General features: G+C 39.7%; 1 protein-coding gene and 1 pseudogene across 1 annotated transcript; one reads left to right on the top strand and one right to left on the bottom strand.

The window, feature by feature from the left end:
* Positions 1 to 3,210: 3,210 nt before the first annotated feature.
* LOC102500489 (olfactory receptor 4F3/4F16/4F29-like) lies at positions 3,211 to 4,182 on the top strand. The gene has a single exon (XM_006140558.1). It carries the CDS (start codon positions 3,211 to 3,213, stop codon positions 4,180 to 4,182), a length of 972 nt encoding a protein of 323 aa, XP_006140620.1.
* Positions 4,183 to 11,493: 7,311 nt separating this feature from the next.
* On the bottom strand, positions 11,494 to 13,902 carry LOC102500074 (ras GTPase-activating protein-binding protein 1 pseudogene; annotated as a pseudogene).
* Between the last annotated feature and the right edge of the window lie 3,639 nt (positions 13,903 to 17,541).

Raw genomic sequence — 17,541 nt, 5'->3', positions numbered from 1 at the left:
TAAAAAAAAAAAAACCTCTAAAAAAAAAAAAAAAAAGAAAAGAAAAAGAAAAGAAAAGAAATGATGCAGAGAGATCATGAGGATGAAAATTGGGACCAGCAGATGGTGTAATGATTATGTTTCTGGACTCCTATGTAGTTGACTGTGGTTTAAGTTCTGAACCCTGCGGTTTAAAACTCATGCTGGGTGTGTGCCCAAAATCCCAAGAGAGAAATTGAGGAGAGGAAATTGCAGCATGGTCATCCTCCCTAGGGGGTGATTTCTTGCTTTTTGTCTCCCTGGTGAGCACACACACCCTATAGTAAAAAACTCTCTTAAAAAAAAGAAGAAAATTTAGCTGCTCTAAGGCATTTGGTGATCCTCATGAGACCAGTTTCAGGAAGGTGGCAGGGACTCAAGGAGAAAAAAAGTCCCTTAGAATAAGAGGACAATGCAACAACTTAAATAATATTCTTATTTATATAGTGCGAGGAATTTGAATGGTGGTCACCATGTAGGATCTGGCTTCTCTTGAGCAGGGCATTAACACTGCAGCATTATCACTGTACCATGGCTGCATTTATTTCTTGAAATAGAGAGAGGGAGGGAGAGAGAGAGAGAGTCTCTCCCTGGCTGCAATCCTGCCCCCAGTCTTCTAGCCAACCAGGATTACGGTGCACATGGGCGTGCCTGGTGCATTCAGTTAACCTGGAATCTGAACCTGGGCCTCCCAAATGACTCCAGCATCAGTTGTGTCCCTCAATTTGCCCCACAGCTTGAGCCACTATAGCTGAGCCTGATTATTTAATTTAAACCAATATGGAACATCCCTTTGTCCAGATTATTAAATATAAAAAATGGATAAACTAGTTTAAATGAACTATATAATACCTCATATTTTGATATTTGGAAATATATACATATATATTTAGAGAGATTTTTTTCTATAGGACATGTGCACTCATTGGAGGGATAGAGAGAGATAGAAAGCCAGAAAATAAGAAATCACCCCCCCCACCCCCTGGGGAGATGGCCCTGCTGCAATCCCTTCTCCGTTCTCCTCTTGGGATTTTGGACATTGCACACACACATGTTTGGTGTGAGCTTAAATTGCCAGGTCTGGGATTTGAACCATGGTCAACTATGTGGGAGTCCAGAAATGTAACCATTACACCATCTGCTCATCTCAATATTTGGAAAGATACTATCTAATTTTCATTTTAAATTCTAATTTTTTGTTATCTTGTAGGAAAAAATTAACTATTTCATTTGTTTTTAAGGTCAGACTTCATTGGGACAGAAAATATTTGAGATGAGTTCAATTCTAAGTTTAGAGCCTTAAAACTAATCAAATTCTTTTAAAAAATATTTTATTTAACTTTATTTATTTATCCATTTATTTGACCAGAGAGGGACAGAGCGTGTGTGTGTGTGTGTGTGTGTGTGTGTGTGTGTGTGTATGCGACAGAGAGAGAGAGAGGGAGAGAGAGAGAGAGAGAGAGAGAGCAAGCAAGAAGGCAAGCCACCAGGTCTGGGACTCGAACAACTATGGTTGGTCATATGAGAGTCCAGTGCTGTCAACCACCACATCACCTGCTGGCCCCAATCAAACTCTCTCTCTCTCTTTTTTTTTTTATTTGGAGAGGTTTTTGCTGTAGGGAGCCTGAGCTTGCCAGACAGACAGAGAGAGACGGAGAGACAGAAAGTGAGAAATCACCCCCCAGGGGGGATGGCCATGCTGCAATCCCTTCTCCTCCATTCTCCTCTCGGGATCTTGGGCACGCATGCACACGCACCTGGTGTGAGTTTTAAGCCACTGGGTCCGGGACGCGAACCATGGTCGACTACATGGGAGTCCAACGACATAGCCATTACGCTAACTGCTGGCCCCTCCCAATCAAGCTCTTTTAAAAACTTTATTAATTTATTTATTACGTCTGACAATGGCACAATCCCTTCTTCATTCTCCTGGTTTCTTAACACACATGCACATGTGCCCAGCATGATTTTTAAGCCACCAGGTTCAAGACTCGAACAGTGGTCAGCCATGTGGGAGTCCATGGTGTAACCACGGCACCGTCTGCTGGCCCACTAAGCATTCACTTTTTTTATTTTTTAGAGGTTTTTTTTTGTTTTTTTTTGCTATAGGGCATGTGTGCCCACCAGAAAGAGAGAGACAAAGAGACAGAAAGTGAGAAATCACCCCCCAGGGGGGATGGCCACACCGCAATCCCTTCTCCTCCATTCTCCTCTTGGGATCATGGGCATGCATGCACACGCGCCTGTCATGAGTTTAAGCCAGGTCCGGGACTCGAACTGCAGTCTACTACATGAGAGTCCAGTGACATAGCCATTATGCCAACTGCTAGTCCCAATCACTGTACATCCTTACAGCATACAACATGATTTTCCCTAGCATGAACACAGTGGATACTAGTCCAGTCCAAAACATTATCATATATATTATCGTCAACAGATACCTTTTTATTTTTTGGGTCTGTTAAATATTCTTTCTTTCCCTGATTTTCCTCCCTCCTATCCCCCCACTACCCACCCTCTCCTCGACTGTCTTTATTATCTACAGTTGCCCTATCTGCTTTTATATCTTCCAGTCTTTCAATTTCTGCCAAAGAGTGCAGAAACTGATATTTAAGCGGGGACATGAATACTGTCTTAATCAAACTAGTAAACATTAGATATGAGAAAATTCTCTCTCTTTGCTGATGACATGACTACAAACCTAGATAACCCAAGGCATTTCTAAAAACAAAACCCCAAACAAATAAAACTACCGAATGTAGTAAAGTGACCACATATAACACATAAAGGTAAATAACTTGTCTCCATTTTCATTTGTTCCCCTCTGTGGTGCCTTTTTTTTTTTCTGTGTAGAAATAGGAAATACAAGTTTCTTTGATTCCTAGTATAACTCTCTTTAAATTCTTAGGTGCTTTTGTTTACATTTTTCCTTCTTGATTATACTCTAAAGTCCAAATTAAATCCGAGGCCATTAATTAAATGGTATTAAGTATCTAGGCATGGAAAAAATTCTTGGTCTAGTGCTTTGTGAAATCTCATAGTATGAAAACGGTTTAAAATGACCAAGTGACCTTTAGTTTTTGACATTTGTATCAACACTCTATAGCCAGGACATCCCTTTCAACTTAAAAATTATGTTTTTCTCTTTATGTGCTCTTTAGACAACTCGAGTCAGCTTTGCACATGAAATAGATGGATGGAAGAAATCACTCAGTGGTGTCTGAATTTTTGCTGCTGGGATTCACCTGTTCTTTGGAGATTCAGATTCTCCTTTTTCTGTTTTTTACAACATTTTACATAGCAAGTATGCTGGGAAACCTTCTCATTGTACTCACGATCATCTCAGACCATCACTTGCATTCTCCGATGTACTTCTTGCTGGCAAATCTTTCCTTCATTGATACAGGTGTTTCCAGCATTGCAACTCCTAAGATGATTTATGACCTTTTCAGAAAACATAAAGTCATCTCCTTGAAAGGGTGCATTACTCAGATGTTCTTTATTCACACCGTGGGGGGTACAGAGATGGTGTTGCTCATAGTCATGGCCTGTGACCGATACATCGCTATCTGTAAGCCTCTCCACTACCTGACCATCATGAGCTCAAAAACATGCATTTCTCTTTTGGCTGCTTCTTGGACGATTGGACTCATCCATTCTGTGGCCCAACTGGCTTTTGTTGTAAATTTACCCTTTTGTGGTTCCAACAAAATGGATAGCTTTTATTGTGATTTTCCTCGATTCATCAAACTTGCATGTATAGACACCTACAGATTGGAGTTTCTGGTCACTGCCAACAGTGGGTTCATCTCCATGGGCACCTTCTTCATCTTGATTTTGTCGTACATCTTCATCCTGGTCACAGTTCGTAAGCACTCTTCTGGTGGTTCATCCAAAGCCCTCTCAACTCTCTCAGCTCACATCACTGTGGTGGTTCTTTTCTTTGGTCCTTGTATTGTTGTTTATGTGTGGCCATTCCCTACCTTACCCATAGATAAATTTTTAGCTATCTTTGATGCCCTTATCACTCCTTTTATGAATCCCGTCATTTACACCTTTAGGAATAAGGAGATGAAGGTGGCAATGAGGAGACTGTTCATTAAGGCTTTCAGTTTCAGGAACAGTTCTTTCATAAACAGACCAAGAAATTCAGAGTCATTTTGATTCTTCTTGGAAAGTAATCTCTTTCACAAAACATTTCACAAATCTTTTAAGTTTAGTGTTTTAAATATCTACTATTAATCCTTTCTGGTCAATTCTTTTTTTCTTTTTTAATGGTTCTTGTCATACAGTGATTACTGGAGAGAGAGAGGGGGAGACAGGGAGAGGGTAAGTGATTACCCCCTAGGGGGGACGGCCATGCCACAATTGCATCTTTTCCTTTCTCCTCCTGGGATTTTGAGCATGCATGCACATATGGCCCTGTGATTTTCAAACCACCAGGTCCAAACTCAAACTGTGGTCGGCCACATGATAGTCCAGCACCTTAACCACTACTTCACCTACTAGCCCGTTTGGTCAGTTCTTAATAGAGAAATCTTGTTGTATGAATCCTGAAAATATTGAGAGGAGTGAATTCAGCCTTGAAATATAGTGTCCAAGGGACTAGCAGATGGCATAATGATTACGACTCTGGACTCTCATGTAGTCAACCATGATTCAAGTCCTGGACCTGGTGGCTTAAAACTCATGCCAAGTGCATGTGCGTGAGTGCCCAAGATCCTGAGAGGAGAATGGAGGATAAGGGATTGTGGAGTTGCCATCCACCCCTGGGGGGTGATTTCTCATTTTCTGTCTCTCTGTTTCTCTCTGTCCCTCCAGTGAGCACACACTTTCTATAGCAAAAATGTCTCTCTCTCTCTTGAGAGAAATATAGTGTCCTTGTTTATTATGAAAGACTTTGGTCACAGTGATTGTTGAAATATTGTGTACTGGTCACATTTCTCATTGATACCAAATGTTGAGCACTATTCTCTTTGGTGCTTATTCTCAAAGGTGTATCTTTCCTTTTCTTTAAAACTTTTATTATTTTATTTATTTATTATTACTTGTTAGTTTGACCAGAGAGAGAGAGAGAAAGAAAGTAAGAAAGCAAGTCACCAGGTCCAGGACTTGAACCATGGCTGACCATGTGGGAATCCAGCTCCTTAACCACCACACCACCTGCTGGTCACAAGGTGTATCTTTTCTAGTCCACATGTGTACCTATATTCATGCTCTCTGAGCTTCTCAGTGTCTAAATACCTGGAAGAAATGAAGATGATTAAGAACTTGAGGCTTTTAACATTTGAATTTGCTTACTCACATTCATATTTGGTTGGTACTAAGATTTTTTTATTTAGTTACGATTGGAAGATGAAATTTGGGGTAAATCATAGAGAGACAATTCAAGAAACTTTAATATGATGAGCCAATAAAATATTTTGATACTAGAACATGTAAATTCCTTTGCCGCTCAGTGAGTACAATAAAACTTTTGTATCCCAATTATCTCCTAAACAATAGTCATTATTTTTGTATGACAAAGAAAACTATTACATATTAAATAATTTAAAATAAATTGCCTACTTGGGGGCTAAGAAAGGGGATACTAATTTATGAATAAATGAACAAAAATGCAAAAGCTCTATTGGATGTTAACCAGATTTATAACTAAACAGAAAGTAAATTCAAAGTGTAGAAATTATTGACGTAATGGCTGTGTTGCTGGACTCCCATGTAGTCGTCCGCAGTTCGAGTCCTGGACCTGGTGGTTTAAACTCAAGCCAGGCACATGTGCGTGCGTGCCCAAGATCCTGAGAGGAGAATGGAGGAGAAGGGATTGCAGTGTGGCCATCCCCCCTGGGGGGTGATTTCTTACTTCCTGTCTCTCTGTCTCTCTCTCTCTCTGTGTCTTTCTGGCAAGCACACGCACCCTATAGCAAAAACCTCTCCAAAAACAAAACAAAGTGTAGAAATTATGAAATAAAATATATTACAAAACTATATATAAAGACAGAGCTAGAAAGCTATAATGGGGATGGCTCTGTGGCACAGAGGTAATGCACTATTCAGGAGAAGTCAGATCTCACATGGCTACTGTGGTTCAAATACCTGGTCTGGTCAGCCTGCAATATGCTAGGAACATGTGCAAGTACCCATGTACTGATGGGCTGAAGAACTGGAGGAAAGGGTTCATGACATGACCAGACTCTGTGGCAGGTTTTCTCTCTCTCACATGCATGCATGCTCGATCATGAATAAAGAGAAAAAAAGCTGTGATGAAGAAATATATTACACATTCATGTGATAATATATATAATTATTCTAAAAATAAATATGCTATTTAGAAGTAGTATAAATAACTACTCAAAGAGAGTATCTCACTGTTCTTTCTGGATTACTGAATAAGTAGGAACAGGTGTTGTGTGAACACACTATTAGACAAGTGTGTGTTATACAACCTTTCAGGAAACTGGCCTGTCATCCTTGAGCTTTGCATAACCTGTGACTTTCTTCTAATGAGAACAGTAGACCAGTAAAAGAAAATATGATGTTCAAGGCTGAAATTAATATTATTGGCAAATTTTTCAAAATAATTATTTATTTACTTTTATTTATAATTTAAAAAATGATTTGCTACAGGGCACATGCAATCATTACAGAGAGGGAGAGAAAGAGAGAGAGAGAGAGAGAGAGAGAGAGAGAGAGAGAGAGAATAAGAAAAAGAGAAAGTGAGAAAGAAAACCACTAGGTCTGAGACTCGAACCATAGTTGGCTATGTGGGAGTCCAGTGCCTTAACCACCGCACCACCTGCTAGCCCGTTTTCGGTAAATCTTTATGCTCTCCCCTGTGTGAGTTTGCAACTGAACCTCAGCTAGAAGATTAGACCTTCTAAAATTTGAGGATAGGTCTGTTTACACTTTTCTCTTGTAGTTTTTGCTTTTATGTGTTAACAAATTTCATACTAGGCATTGCATCCCTTTCAAATATACTTCTAAATTTCTAACACCAGTCCTGACTTCCCTGAACTGCAGACAACACAACTTAAAGAGAAATTCCACCTGTCACTTGTATTAAGCTCGTCACCTTTCCCTTAGAAACCTAGCTCTTCTGCATTTCTGATCTAGATTGGTGAAAATGTCTAGTCTTTTCAAGCTAGAAACCTAGGAAACACCTAGATTCTGCTCCTATCCACTAGAATACAGTCTACTTAAAAAAAATATATTATATATATTTGTCCCCTTCTTCTCCCTTTCAGTGTCATTTCCTTAGTCCAAACTACCTCATTCCTCACCTCTGAGTTGGTTTCTGGGCATTGAGCCTCCCATTGCCCCAAAGCTCCCCCACGAAACCACCAGATAGATTTTCTGTAACATGAACTGAATCTGTTCAATATTTTATGCAATGTGGTGACTGCTTTCAGTAATCACCTACCATATACGGCTGGGATTCTTTTCCTCCTTCATATTCCTTGGATGGGAGAGATGAAATCTTGGTGTTTGTTATGGTTTTGGATATGCTGATATTACATTTTGGTAAAACATGTAAATTTTGAGCACCAAAACATGGAATTTCTGACTTTTAACAATCATTGTTTCCAGGACCTGTCATAGAGTAGTTTGGTCTACAATAAACATAGATCACAAGATGTGACTCTGAAAGACACAGAGAGCTATCTTTACTAATAGTTATGAGATGTACACATTGCGGACATTGGGGTAGGGGCTGCGGCTCTAGGAGGAGCTGGGAATCAGAAAACTGGAGAAGAGTTTGTGAAAACCATCTTTTTGGGCTTACCTTGAGCTGACCGAATATATTCTGATGTCATGGACAGATCTCATGAGGTCAATAATATCTAAGAATCTGTAAATATTTGGTTTCCCTGCAATTCTCCGTGACTTATAGAGAGCCCTGTTTCCCGAAGAAAGAGAAATGCTGGCAACTAATATTTTTCCACCCTCAGTCTGAGTTTACAATTTCAATGACTTTCTGACAAATTTTCTCATGATATATTTTACAGACAGGACTGTAAAATGTACTGGATGACTATAAAATTCAGTTTATAGTCCCACCTATCTTATGTGTGCTCTAAATGTGTGTCAGGGGGATTTTGGCTAAAGGATTTTTCTTTTCTTTTAGGGTGGGTTTTGCCATAGGGCATGTATACTTGCCAGAGAAAGAGAGGGAAAGTGGGAAATCATCCCCCAGGGATGGCCATGCCACAATCCCCCCTCCTCTATTCTCCTCTAGAGATTTTGGGCACATATGCCCATGTGCCTGGCATGATTTTCAAGCCTCTGCGTCTGGGACTCAAAACTCAGTCATCTTGAAGTCGAACACCTCAACCACCACAACACCTGTTGGCCCCCTTTTTTCTTTTGTTTCTTCTTTTTTTTAAATAGCAGTTTTCTAAATGTAAAAGGATAATGTATGTTAAAGAAAATCAGAAAAATACACACAAAATTTGATCATATTTTTATACTATTTTTAGCAAGAATCAGTGGTTAACAGCCATGTATATGAGGGGTCTTCAAAAAGTTCATAGGGAATGCATATTATGAAGAAAATATGCATAGACCTCAAACATTTTGCACCAGAATGAATCTGTAATTTATTTTTCCCCCCAGTTACTCAAGTTTCTTTATACGAAGGAGATACTGTCAATTTTCAAAGATTTGAGGTACGAGGACCAAACTGATAACATTACACTTTTAGTACAGCTAACTTCTTTTTATTATTGTGGATTTTTAAAAAAGAATAATTTTAAGTGGGAGTCCAGTACCCTTAACCACTATGCCACCTGCAGGCCCCTATAACTAGCCTCTTAATGACAAACTAAACAAAACATCCATATTCTTTTTCTTTTTGAAAAGAATTATTTATTTAATTTTATTTATTATTATTAATTTTTTAACTTGCTATAGGGCACGTACACATGAGAGAGAGAGAGAGAGAGAGACGGAGAAAGTGAGAAAGTGAGAAAGCAAGCTACCAGGTCCAGGACTCAAACTGCAGTTGACCATGTGAGAATTTAGCACTTTAACCACCATTCCACCTGGTGGCCCCCTTCATCTACTATCCTTAAATGACAGTCCCAAGGATGAACACTGTTAAGGAGAAAGATAAGCATTATATCTGAAAACCTGGTTGCCCTTCAATGACTAATGATGAGTTATAACACAAAGGCTTACTTCATACATGTATAAACTGAACCTTCACACACTTAACACACAGCACTCCACAATTAACATACTAGTTAAAATTAATATTAGTCTATAATGCCAGATTAAATTTTTTCCCAGAAATATTTTAATAAAAATTAGCTATTTCCTAAAAACACCCACTGCATACTTATTAATAAAGGAGAACCATAATAAATTAGAAAATTCACCATATGGCTATCATTTAAAGAAAAAAAAAAACTGCAGGCACTTGATCACAGCAGTAAAGTCTAAAATTAATATCACTCTTGGGACCAGCAGATGGTGGGGTAACATCACTGGGCTCCCACATGGCTGACTGCAGTTCAAGTCCCAGACCTGGTGACTTAAAAATCACATCAGGCGCGCGTGCGTGTGTGCATGCGTGTGTGTGAGTCCCCAAGATCCCAGGAGGAGAAGGGATTGTGGAATGATCATCACCCCCCCCCCCAGGGAGTGATTTGTCGCTTTCTCTCTCACTGTCTTAGTCTCTCTCTCCAGTGAGTGCATGCACCCTAAGGCAAAAATCTCTTAAAAAAAAAAAAACCCAAAAACCTCTAAAAATAAAGGCTCACTGTTTCTTATGGGTTATGATTATGAATCTGATTATATATCAAAAAGAAAACTTAATACAAGTGCTGAACTCTTTAGGTCAAAGGACCTCTATAGAGGAATCTGTCCTCAAAGGCATTCCAATTTTGAGCCTCAGTTTTAGAAAAGTCATAATAAATGTTTATGGAAGACATACAAGGTGATAAAAAAGGGATTATACAATTTCTCACACACTCTGAACCTAATAAAACAAATCTAGATTTTTTTTCTTTGACCAATTGCCAAAACTGAAATAAAAGAGAAATAGGCACAACCGTTCTGGTCTGGTTTCTTGTTAATAGGATTTCGAGATTTTTTTTTTTTTTTACAAATTAAACAACAACAAAAAAAACTGCTTCAAAAAAATCTAACAGTTCAAGAAAAATCTATCAGTTGCATTCCACACATTTAAAACCTATCTTACAAACTAAATGTCAATGGTAAAAACAGTAGACTTCAGAATCATTCTGTGATCATATCAAAAGAAAAACTCTATTAAACTTTTTTATTCAGTTTTTAACCATATGGGCAGACCCAAACTTGTCAACTTTTTCAATGGCAGTTTCTCCATATCGGAAGGGTTGTAATGATGTATAGTGAATGAATGTAAGTAAATACATTTAAATAAAAATAAAAACTAAAAAAAAAAAAAGGTAGTCATTACTTTCAAACAATTTTGTTATTTTTTGCTTTCAAAATGTTTGCCAAATCATGAATTTCTAACAGGCTTTGGAAACATGTAGAAAATAAGAAATATTCCATGAATGAAGCATACCAAATGTCAGGAATAAGCGAGACACATTTTTTTTTTAAATAGCTGTTAAAAATATCCAGCCTTGGGACCAGCAGTTAGCGTAATGGCTAAGTCACTGAACTCCCATGTAGTCGTCCATGATTTGAGTCCCGGACCTGGTGGCTTAAAACTCATGCAGGGTTGATGTGCGTGCATGCCCAAGATCCCGAGAGGAGAATGGAGGAGAAGGAATTGCGGTGTGGCCATCCCCTCTGGGGGGGGTGATTTCTTGCTTTCTGTCTCTCTGTCTCTCTCTATCTCTATCTGTCTGGTGAGCACACATACCCTATAGCAAAAAAACTCCTCCCACTCCCCCAAAAAATATATATATATCCAGCCTTGGGACCAGTAGATGGTGTGATAGTTATGCTGGTAGACTCCCATGTAGCAGTTCAAGTCCTGGACCTGGGGGCTTAACACTCACACCGGGTACAAGTGCATGTGTGCCCAAAATCTTGAAAGGAGAATAGAGAAAGGATTGCAGCATGCCCATCCCCCCCACTCTCCAGAGGGTGATTTCTCTCTTTCTGTCTCTCTGTCTCTACAGTGAGTGCATGTACCCTACAGCAAAATACTCTCTCTCTAACACAAAGACAAAATCAAAAACACCAACCTGTATATGCAAAGTAAGCAAGAAAATTGTCTTTTTTTCTCTTCTCCTTTTAAAATCCATTACTCCTAAAATATTATTCTACACATTTGGAAGTGAAGACTTAAAGAGTCAGCAGAAGAAAGGAAGAAGGAGTGAGTACGCACTAGTAACAAAGATGTGAAGCTGTATAAACTGAAGCAGTTTATAAAGACTAGAAAAGTACTCTAGGATGTCAAGGGCTGGCTGAAGAAATTTCTGTCTTGCAGGTACTGGGTTTGTACTGGGTTTGTACTGCATGAAGATCAATGACAAGAAATTACTGCCTTGGAGCAATTCCCCTTCCTGTTTCAAATCTGGTTTTGGCACCATGCTTCCAAGAGGAGCCTTTCATTCTATCATCTAGCCCACCTCAAGCACCTCTAGGTCCTAGCAGGCAGTTATCTTGATCCCCTACCCTGGCACCTTGAGTCTTCTTCTCTTTGACAGACTTAGGCCTCATCTCTGAACATGATGAGCCTATTGCAAAGGATTTTCTGAACAGATACAAAGTTGTCAATCACAACAATTCTAAAATTGGGTAATTGCTCACTACCATTAATGCACAGCTTCACCACATTTCCAAAATTTTGAAAAGAAATATTTCAGCTTTGACTTGTTCACCTCACGAGGCAGGTTGTCAATGAAGAGTTGGTGATTGTCAAGGTTGACATCGTCTTGCTCACTAGCCTCATCGGTTGGTCTGGGACCCTTCTCAGAAGGAATATTTACTCACTGTTCTCACATTCTGTGATCCCTCTGAGGCCCTTGTGGTGGATTCTGAAATTCAGACTTAGACTCTGGACAGGGTTGGGAAGCTGGCACTGTAACAACATGAGATGGTATCCCAGTAACTGGAACAACTCCAGTGGGTGGGAGGTTTGGATTACTGAATCTTACTGGTTACAGGTGACCAAGAAAATATCCTTGAGCCTTCCCATACTGTCTGAGCTATGTCTGTAGGTGCTGGAGAAGAACTCTTCTACGCATCCTCAGAGATAGTTTCTTCTAACACTGGCTCAGGCATTTCCTCTTGGTTATCAGATACAGGTTCTTGCTCTGGTTCTGGTTTAGGATCAGGCTCTGGTTCATCAACAGAGCCTCTACGTTTTCTTCCAAGTCTTTGCTAAGAGTCTGATCATAAAAAGTTTAAGAATCATCAGGTACCACCTGAGGTGTCTGCTGTTTTTCTTCAGGTTTCTCCACTTCTTCCTCAGGTTAACTCTCGAGGCTCCATGACAAAGCCACCGAAGACGTTATCTTGGTATCTGAACTCCAACTCTGAACTTTATATGTCACAAAACAGATCCTAAATTCCAGAGAATTATCAGGTTACAGAAAAATGAGCAAAGCGGGCCACCTGGTGGCACGGTGGTTAAAGCAACTGGATCTCACGTGGCTGACTGTGTAGTTTAAGTACTAGACCTGGCAGCTTGAAAAACATGCTGGATGCATATTTGTGCATGACCAAAATCTTAAGAGGAGAACGGAGGAGAAGAGATTGTAGTGTGTCCCCCTGCCCCTCTGCTAAGACATGGGCTTTCTCCATTCCTCTCTCTCTTTTTCTGTATCTCTGATGTGTGCATGTGCCCTATAGCAAAAAAACAAAAACCAAAAACAAACAGGAAAAAAAACAAAGCAACTCACAATTTAGAAATAACAACCAAAGTCCAGGAACAAATGTAGCTGCTGTCAGAGTTTATAATCGAGGCCCTGAATCCTGTATGTGAGAGCATTTTTCCCAATAAAAGTTACAAAACTTAAAAAAATGAAAAGATATATATACACACATCTTTTATATATAAATATATATCTTTTATATATACATGTGTATATATGATATAGATCTATATATATATACACATATATATCTTTTATATGTAACATTTTAATTAAAAAATAAAAAAACTTAGTTTTTTTTCCATAGGACATATGCGCTTGCTAGAGAGAGACAGACAGAGAGAGGGAAAGTGAGAGGGAAAGTGAGGAATCACCACCCAGGGGTGGTGACCATGACGCAATCCTTTCTCCTCCATTCTCCTCCTGGGATTATGGGCATGCATGCAAACATGGCTGATGTGATTTTCAAGCTGCCAAGTCCAGGACTTGAACTGGACTCTCAGTAGTTGACCATGTGGGAGTCTAGCACCTTAACCACTATGCCACCTGCTAGCCCTTAAAAGATATTTTTTAATAGCTGGGAGGCATGTTCACTGACCAGAGAGAAGGAGAGGGAGAAAGCACCCACTCAATGGGGCATGGTCATGTTGGGCATGTTGCAATCTCTTCTCCTTTATTTCTGCATCCTGTCAGGATTTTAGGCAAATATGCACATGTGCTTAGTGTGTTTTTACAAGTCACCAGGCCAAGATTTAACTATTACTCTTTTTTCCCCTCTGAATTATCTTCTCTGATCCACTGCTCATATATTTATTTATTTATTTTTTTTGAGAGATTTTTGCTATAGGGCATGTGCAGTCGCCAGAAAGAGAGACAGAAAGTGAGAATTCACTCCCCAGGAGGGATGGCCACACTGCAATCCCTTCTCCTCCATTCTCCTCTTGGGATCTTGGGCATGCAAGCACACGTACCTGACGTGAGTTTAAGCTGCTGGGTACAGGACTCGAGCCATGGTCGACTACATGGGCATCCAGTGACATAGCCATTACACCAACCGCTGATCCCCCATTGCTCATATTTTTAAAATTTGATTCTTGGTCTTTATCGCTATTTTTAGACAGTGTTTTTCCTTTAGGGATATAAACCTTTTCCCATCATTTAAGTAGCAAATATTTTCCCATTATGTCTTTGTTTATGGTACTTTTGATTATACAAACTTTTTTTAAAAATAATTATTCCATTTAACTTTATTTATTAATTTCTTTTCATTTGACCAGAGAGGGACAGAGAGAGAGAGAGAAAGAAGGAAAGTGAGAAAGCAAGCAAACAAGCCTGGGACTTGAACTGCAGTTGGCCATGTGGGAGTCCAGTGCTCTCAACCACCATGCCATCTGCTGGCCCCACAATACAAACATTTGTTTAAAAAAATTAGTTTTTTTATATTTATATGGTTACAGTTGGCTATCCTTTTAGTATACATCTGGATTTTGAGCTATAGTTAGAAATGTACTTTGTGTTTGTAGGTTATAGAGGGATTCACTCATGTTCCTTCTAACTCCTGTGCATGATCATTTTATTAAAAAAATTAACCTCTGAATCAGTTATCTTGGTCTATAGTGTCAGAAACTGGTCCAATATAACCTTTCCTAATCTTTTCTAATATCTATAAGTCATTTATTAAAATGCCCTTATGTTTTGTCTGATTTGAAAGGTTTTCTTTTTTTCTTTCTTTCTTTCTTTAAATAATTGTTTATTTATTCATTTATTTATTTTAATTTGACCAGAGAGAGACACACAGAGAGAAAGAGAATGTGAGAAAGCAAGCCACCAGGTTCAGGACTCGAACTATCGTTGGCCATGTGGGAGTGTCCAGCATCTTAACCACCATGCCACCTGCTGGTCCCCAAAAGTCTTCTTTATTGAATACTAAATTTCCAACTGCAATTTGGAATGGTTATGAATTTTTTACTTGGCCCAAATTATCTGTCGATTCCCATAGTTCTCTCTCTTTTGTTAATTTATAGAAGCTTTTTAATATATTTTAATGTCTTCTGGGAATTCCTTCTTCTTCCTCCACTCCATTTATTTTCTATTTTAGGATTTCAAAGCTATTTTTGTATCTTTTTTCAAATAAAGTTTATAAATAATTTATCTAGCTTTCAAAAAAAGCCTGATGAGGGGCCGGCAAGTGGCATGGTGGTTAAAGGCGCTGGCCGCCACCATGGCAAACAACGGGTCAGGGCCAAGTCTCGGACAGACCTGGTGGCTTGCTTTCTCACTTCCTCTCTCTCTCTCTGTCTTTCTCTGATCAAACTGGAAAATAATAATGATAGTAATAATAAATAAAGATAAATAAAATAATTCTTAAAAAAATAGCCTGATGATACTTTGAGATCATGTTAAATTTAAATATTAACCTAGGACAAATTTACCACTTGTGTTTTCTTTTAATTTTTGCTTTTACGTATGTTTTTTAAAAATTTCTTTCTTTCTTTTTTTTTTGAGAGGTTTTTGCTATAGGGTTCGTGTGCTTACCAGAAAGATAGAGAGACAAAGAGAGACAGAAAGTGAGAAATCACTCCCCAGAGGAGATGGCCATGAGCAATCCCTTCTCCTCCATTCTCCTCTCAGGATCTTGGGCATGCACGCACACACGCCTGGTGTGAGTTTAAGCCACTAGGTTTGGGACTCAAACTGTGGTCGACTACATGTGAGTCCAGCGACATAGCCATTACGCCAACTGCTGGTTCCCAGTTTTTTCTTTCTTTTTAAAAATCTTTCTTTAGTCATTGTACATCTTTACAACTTGCAACATGGTTTTTTTCTAGCAAATATTTTTCATTTATTCATGATGGGGCATGTGTGCACACACATGAGAGACACGGAGAGGGAGACAAGCACCCTCCATAGGGGCCAGACATGCTGTGGTCCTCTTCCTCTAGTCCTCCTGTCTGCTGGATCTTGGGCACTAGCATGTATGTTCCATAGGCTTCTGACTGACCAGGCCAACTAGCTGAAGATTCCAGTTATGGTCACCAACGTGATCTGAATTCTGAATTCTGAGCAATGCTTTATCATTGTGTCACTGAGTCACCTCCACATGTCATTTTTTTTTTCTTTCAGTTTTGCTATAGGGCACATGTACTCACGAGAGAGAGAGAGAGAGAGAGAGAGAGAGAAGAGTGAGAGATCACCCCCCTCAAGGGAATGACCACGCTGTAAGCCCTTCTCCTCCATTCTCCATTCTCCTCTCAAGATGTTGGTTATGCGGGAACCAGCAGTTAGCGTAATGGCTATGTCGCTGGACTCCCATGTAGTTGACCGCGGTTTGCGTCCCAGACCCGGTGGCTTCAAACTCACGCTGGGCACGTGTGTGTGCATGCCCAAGATCCCGAGAGGAGAATGGAGGAGAAGGGATTGCAGCGTGACCATCCCCCCTGGGGGGTGATTTCTCACTTTCTGTCTCTATGTCTTTCTCTGTCTGGTGAGCGCACGCGCCCTATAGCGAAAAACCTCTCCAAAAAAAAAAAAAAAAGATGTTGGGTATGCATGCACATGTGCCCAAGTGATTTTCAAGCTGTTGGGTCCAGGACTTGAACCACACAGTCAACCAGATGGGATCTAGCCACTTTAATCACCATGCCACCTGCTGGCACACTTTGCCTGGACTTGAGCCACAGAGCTGGCCGTGTTGGATATAGCACCGTAACCTCCATTCCATCTGCTGGTCCACTTCACATGTTTTTTCTTTTTCTTTTTTTTTTCATGAAACTGTATTCCACTTTACAATATGTACAGTATTTAAATGTCATGCACTTTTCTGGATTGTATTTCCATCCCTGTCTACTAAAGTTTTAGAGGAAATGTTAAATTCAAATGGTAGTGCCTCCAACACTACCTAGAGGATATTTCATAAACAACTCTTTAGAGTAAATATTCTTCTTTTAAAAATAAATATCATGTGTGTTAACCTAGAAGTTCAATGTTTAAATGCTGTGCGTGGGAAGCTGGATCCCACATGGTTGATAGCGGTTTGAATCTTGCCTCTGGTAGCTTGAAAACATGCCTGTCCTGTGTATGTGTATGCACAAAATCTTGATGAAGTAGAGAAATAGAGGAAAAAAGTATTGTGGTGTGACTCCCCTCCATGGGGGGTGGGGAGGTGCCTTCTTGTTTTCTTTTTGGCAAGTGTAAGTGCCCCCAACAGTTAAAAAATTATAGGGCGGGGCCACTCTTCGGGGCGGACATGTGGCCTCCAGGCCAGCAAGCTGAAGCCTAAAACAAGAATTAAGAATTTACAACCATAAGCAACAGAAAGAATCTTTAGCTGTCTTAAACCAATTGAGAAATATACTGTATAGAAGGATTTTCTCTACCTATGGACAGTGAGAAGATGATGGTTACCAGCCCTGCATTACCTCAGGGAAGAACAGGAACTCCCCTACCATTCTTAGGGAAGCCAGATACCCGAGGATAAGTCACGCTGCAGATCCCCACAACACCATTCCCGGTAATCACAAGATGGCTGCTATGCCACATCAACTGATGGTCATCTCTGCTTACCAGAACCGCTTTCCTGAAACTGTATGCCACGGAGACTCACCTACAATTGCAGAACTGCATGAGACCCACCCTTGATCCAACCTTGAATGGAATCTATGTTCCCTATTGTTAAAAACTTTGGACTCGTGGCCCCTCTCCCTTTGCT

Source organism: Tupaia chinensis, unplaced genomic scaffold (genome assembly GCF_000334495.1).
Source record: "Tupaia chinensis unplaced genomic scaffold, TupChi_1.0 Scaffold000037_21, whole genome shotgun sequence".
NCBI classification, from domain to species: Eukaryota; Metazoa; Chordata; class Mammalia; order Scandentia; family Tupaiidae; genus Tupaia; species Tupaia belangeri.
This window is presented reverse-complemented; position numbering and strand designations above follow the sequence as displayed.

What these genes read in the sequence shown, in the direction of transcription:
- LOC102500489 (XM_006140558.1), top strand. Translation starts at nt 3,211, where the DNA reads ATGGATGGAAGAAATCACTCAGTGGTGTCTGAATTTTTGCTGCTGGGA.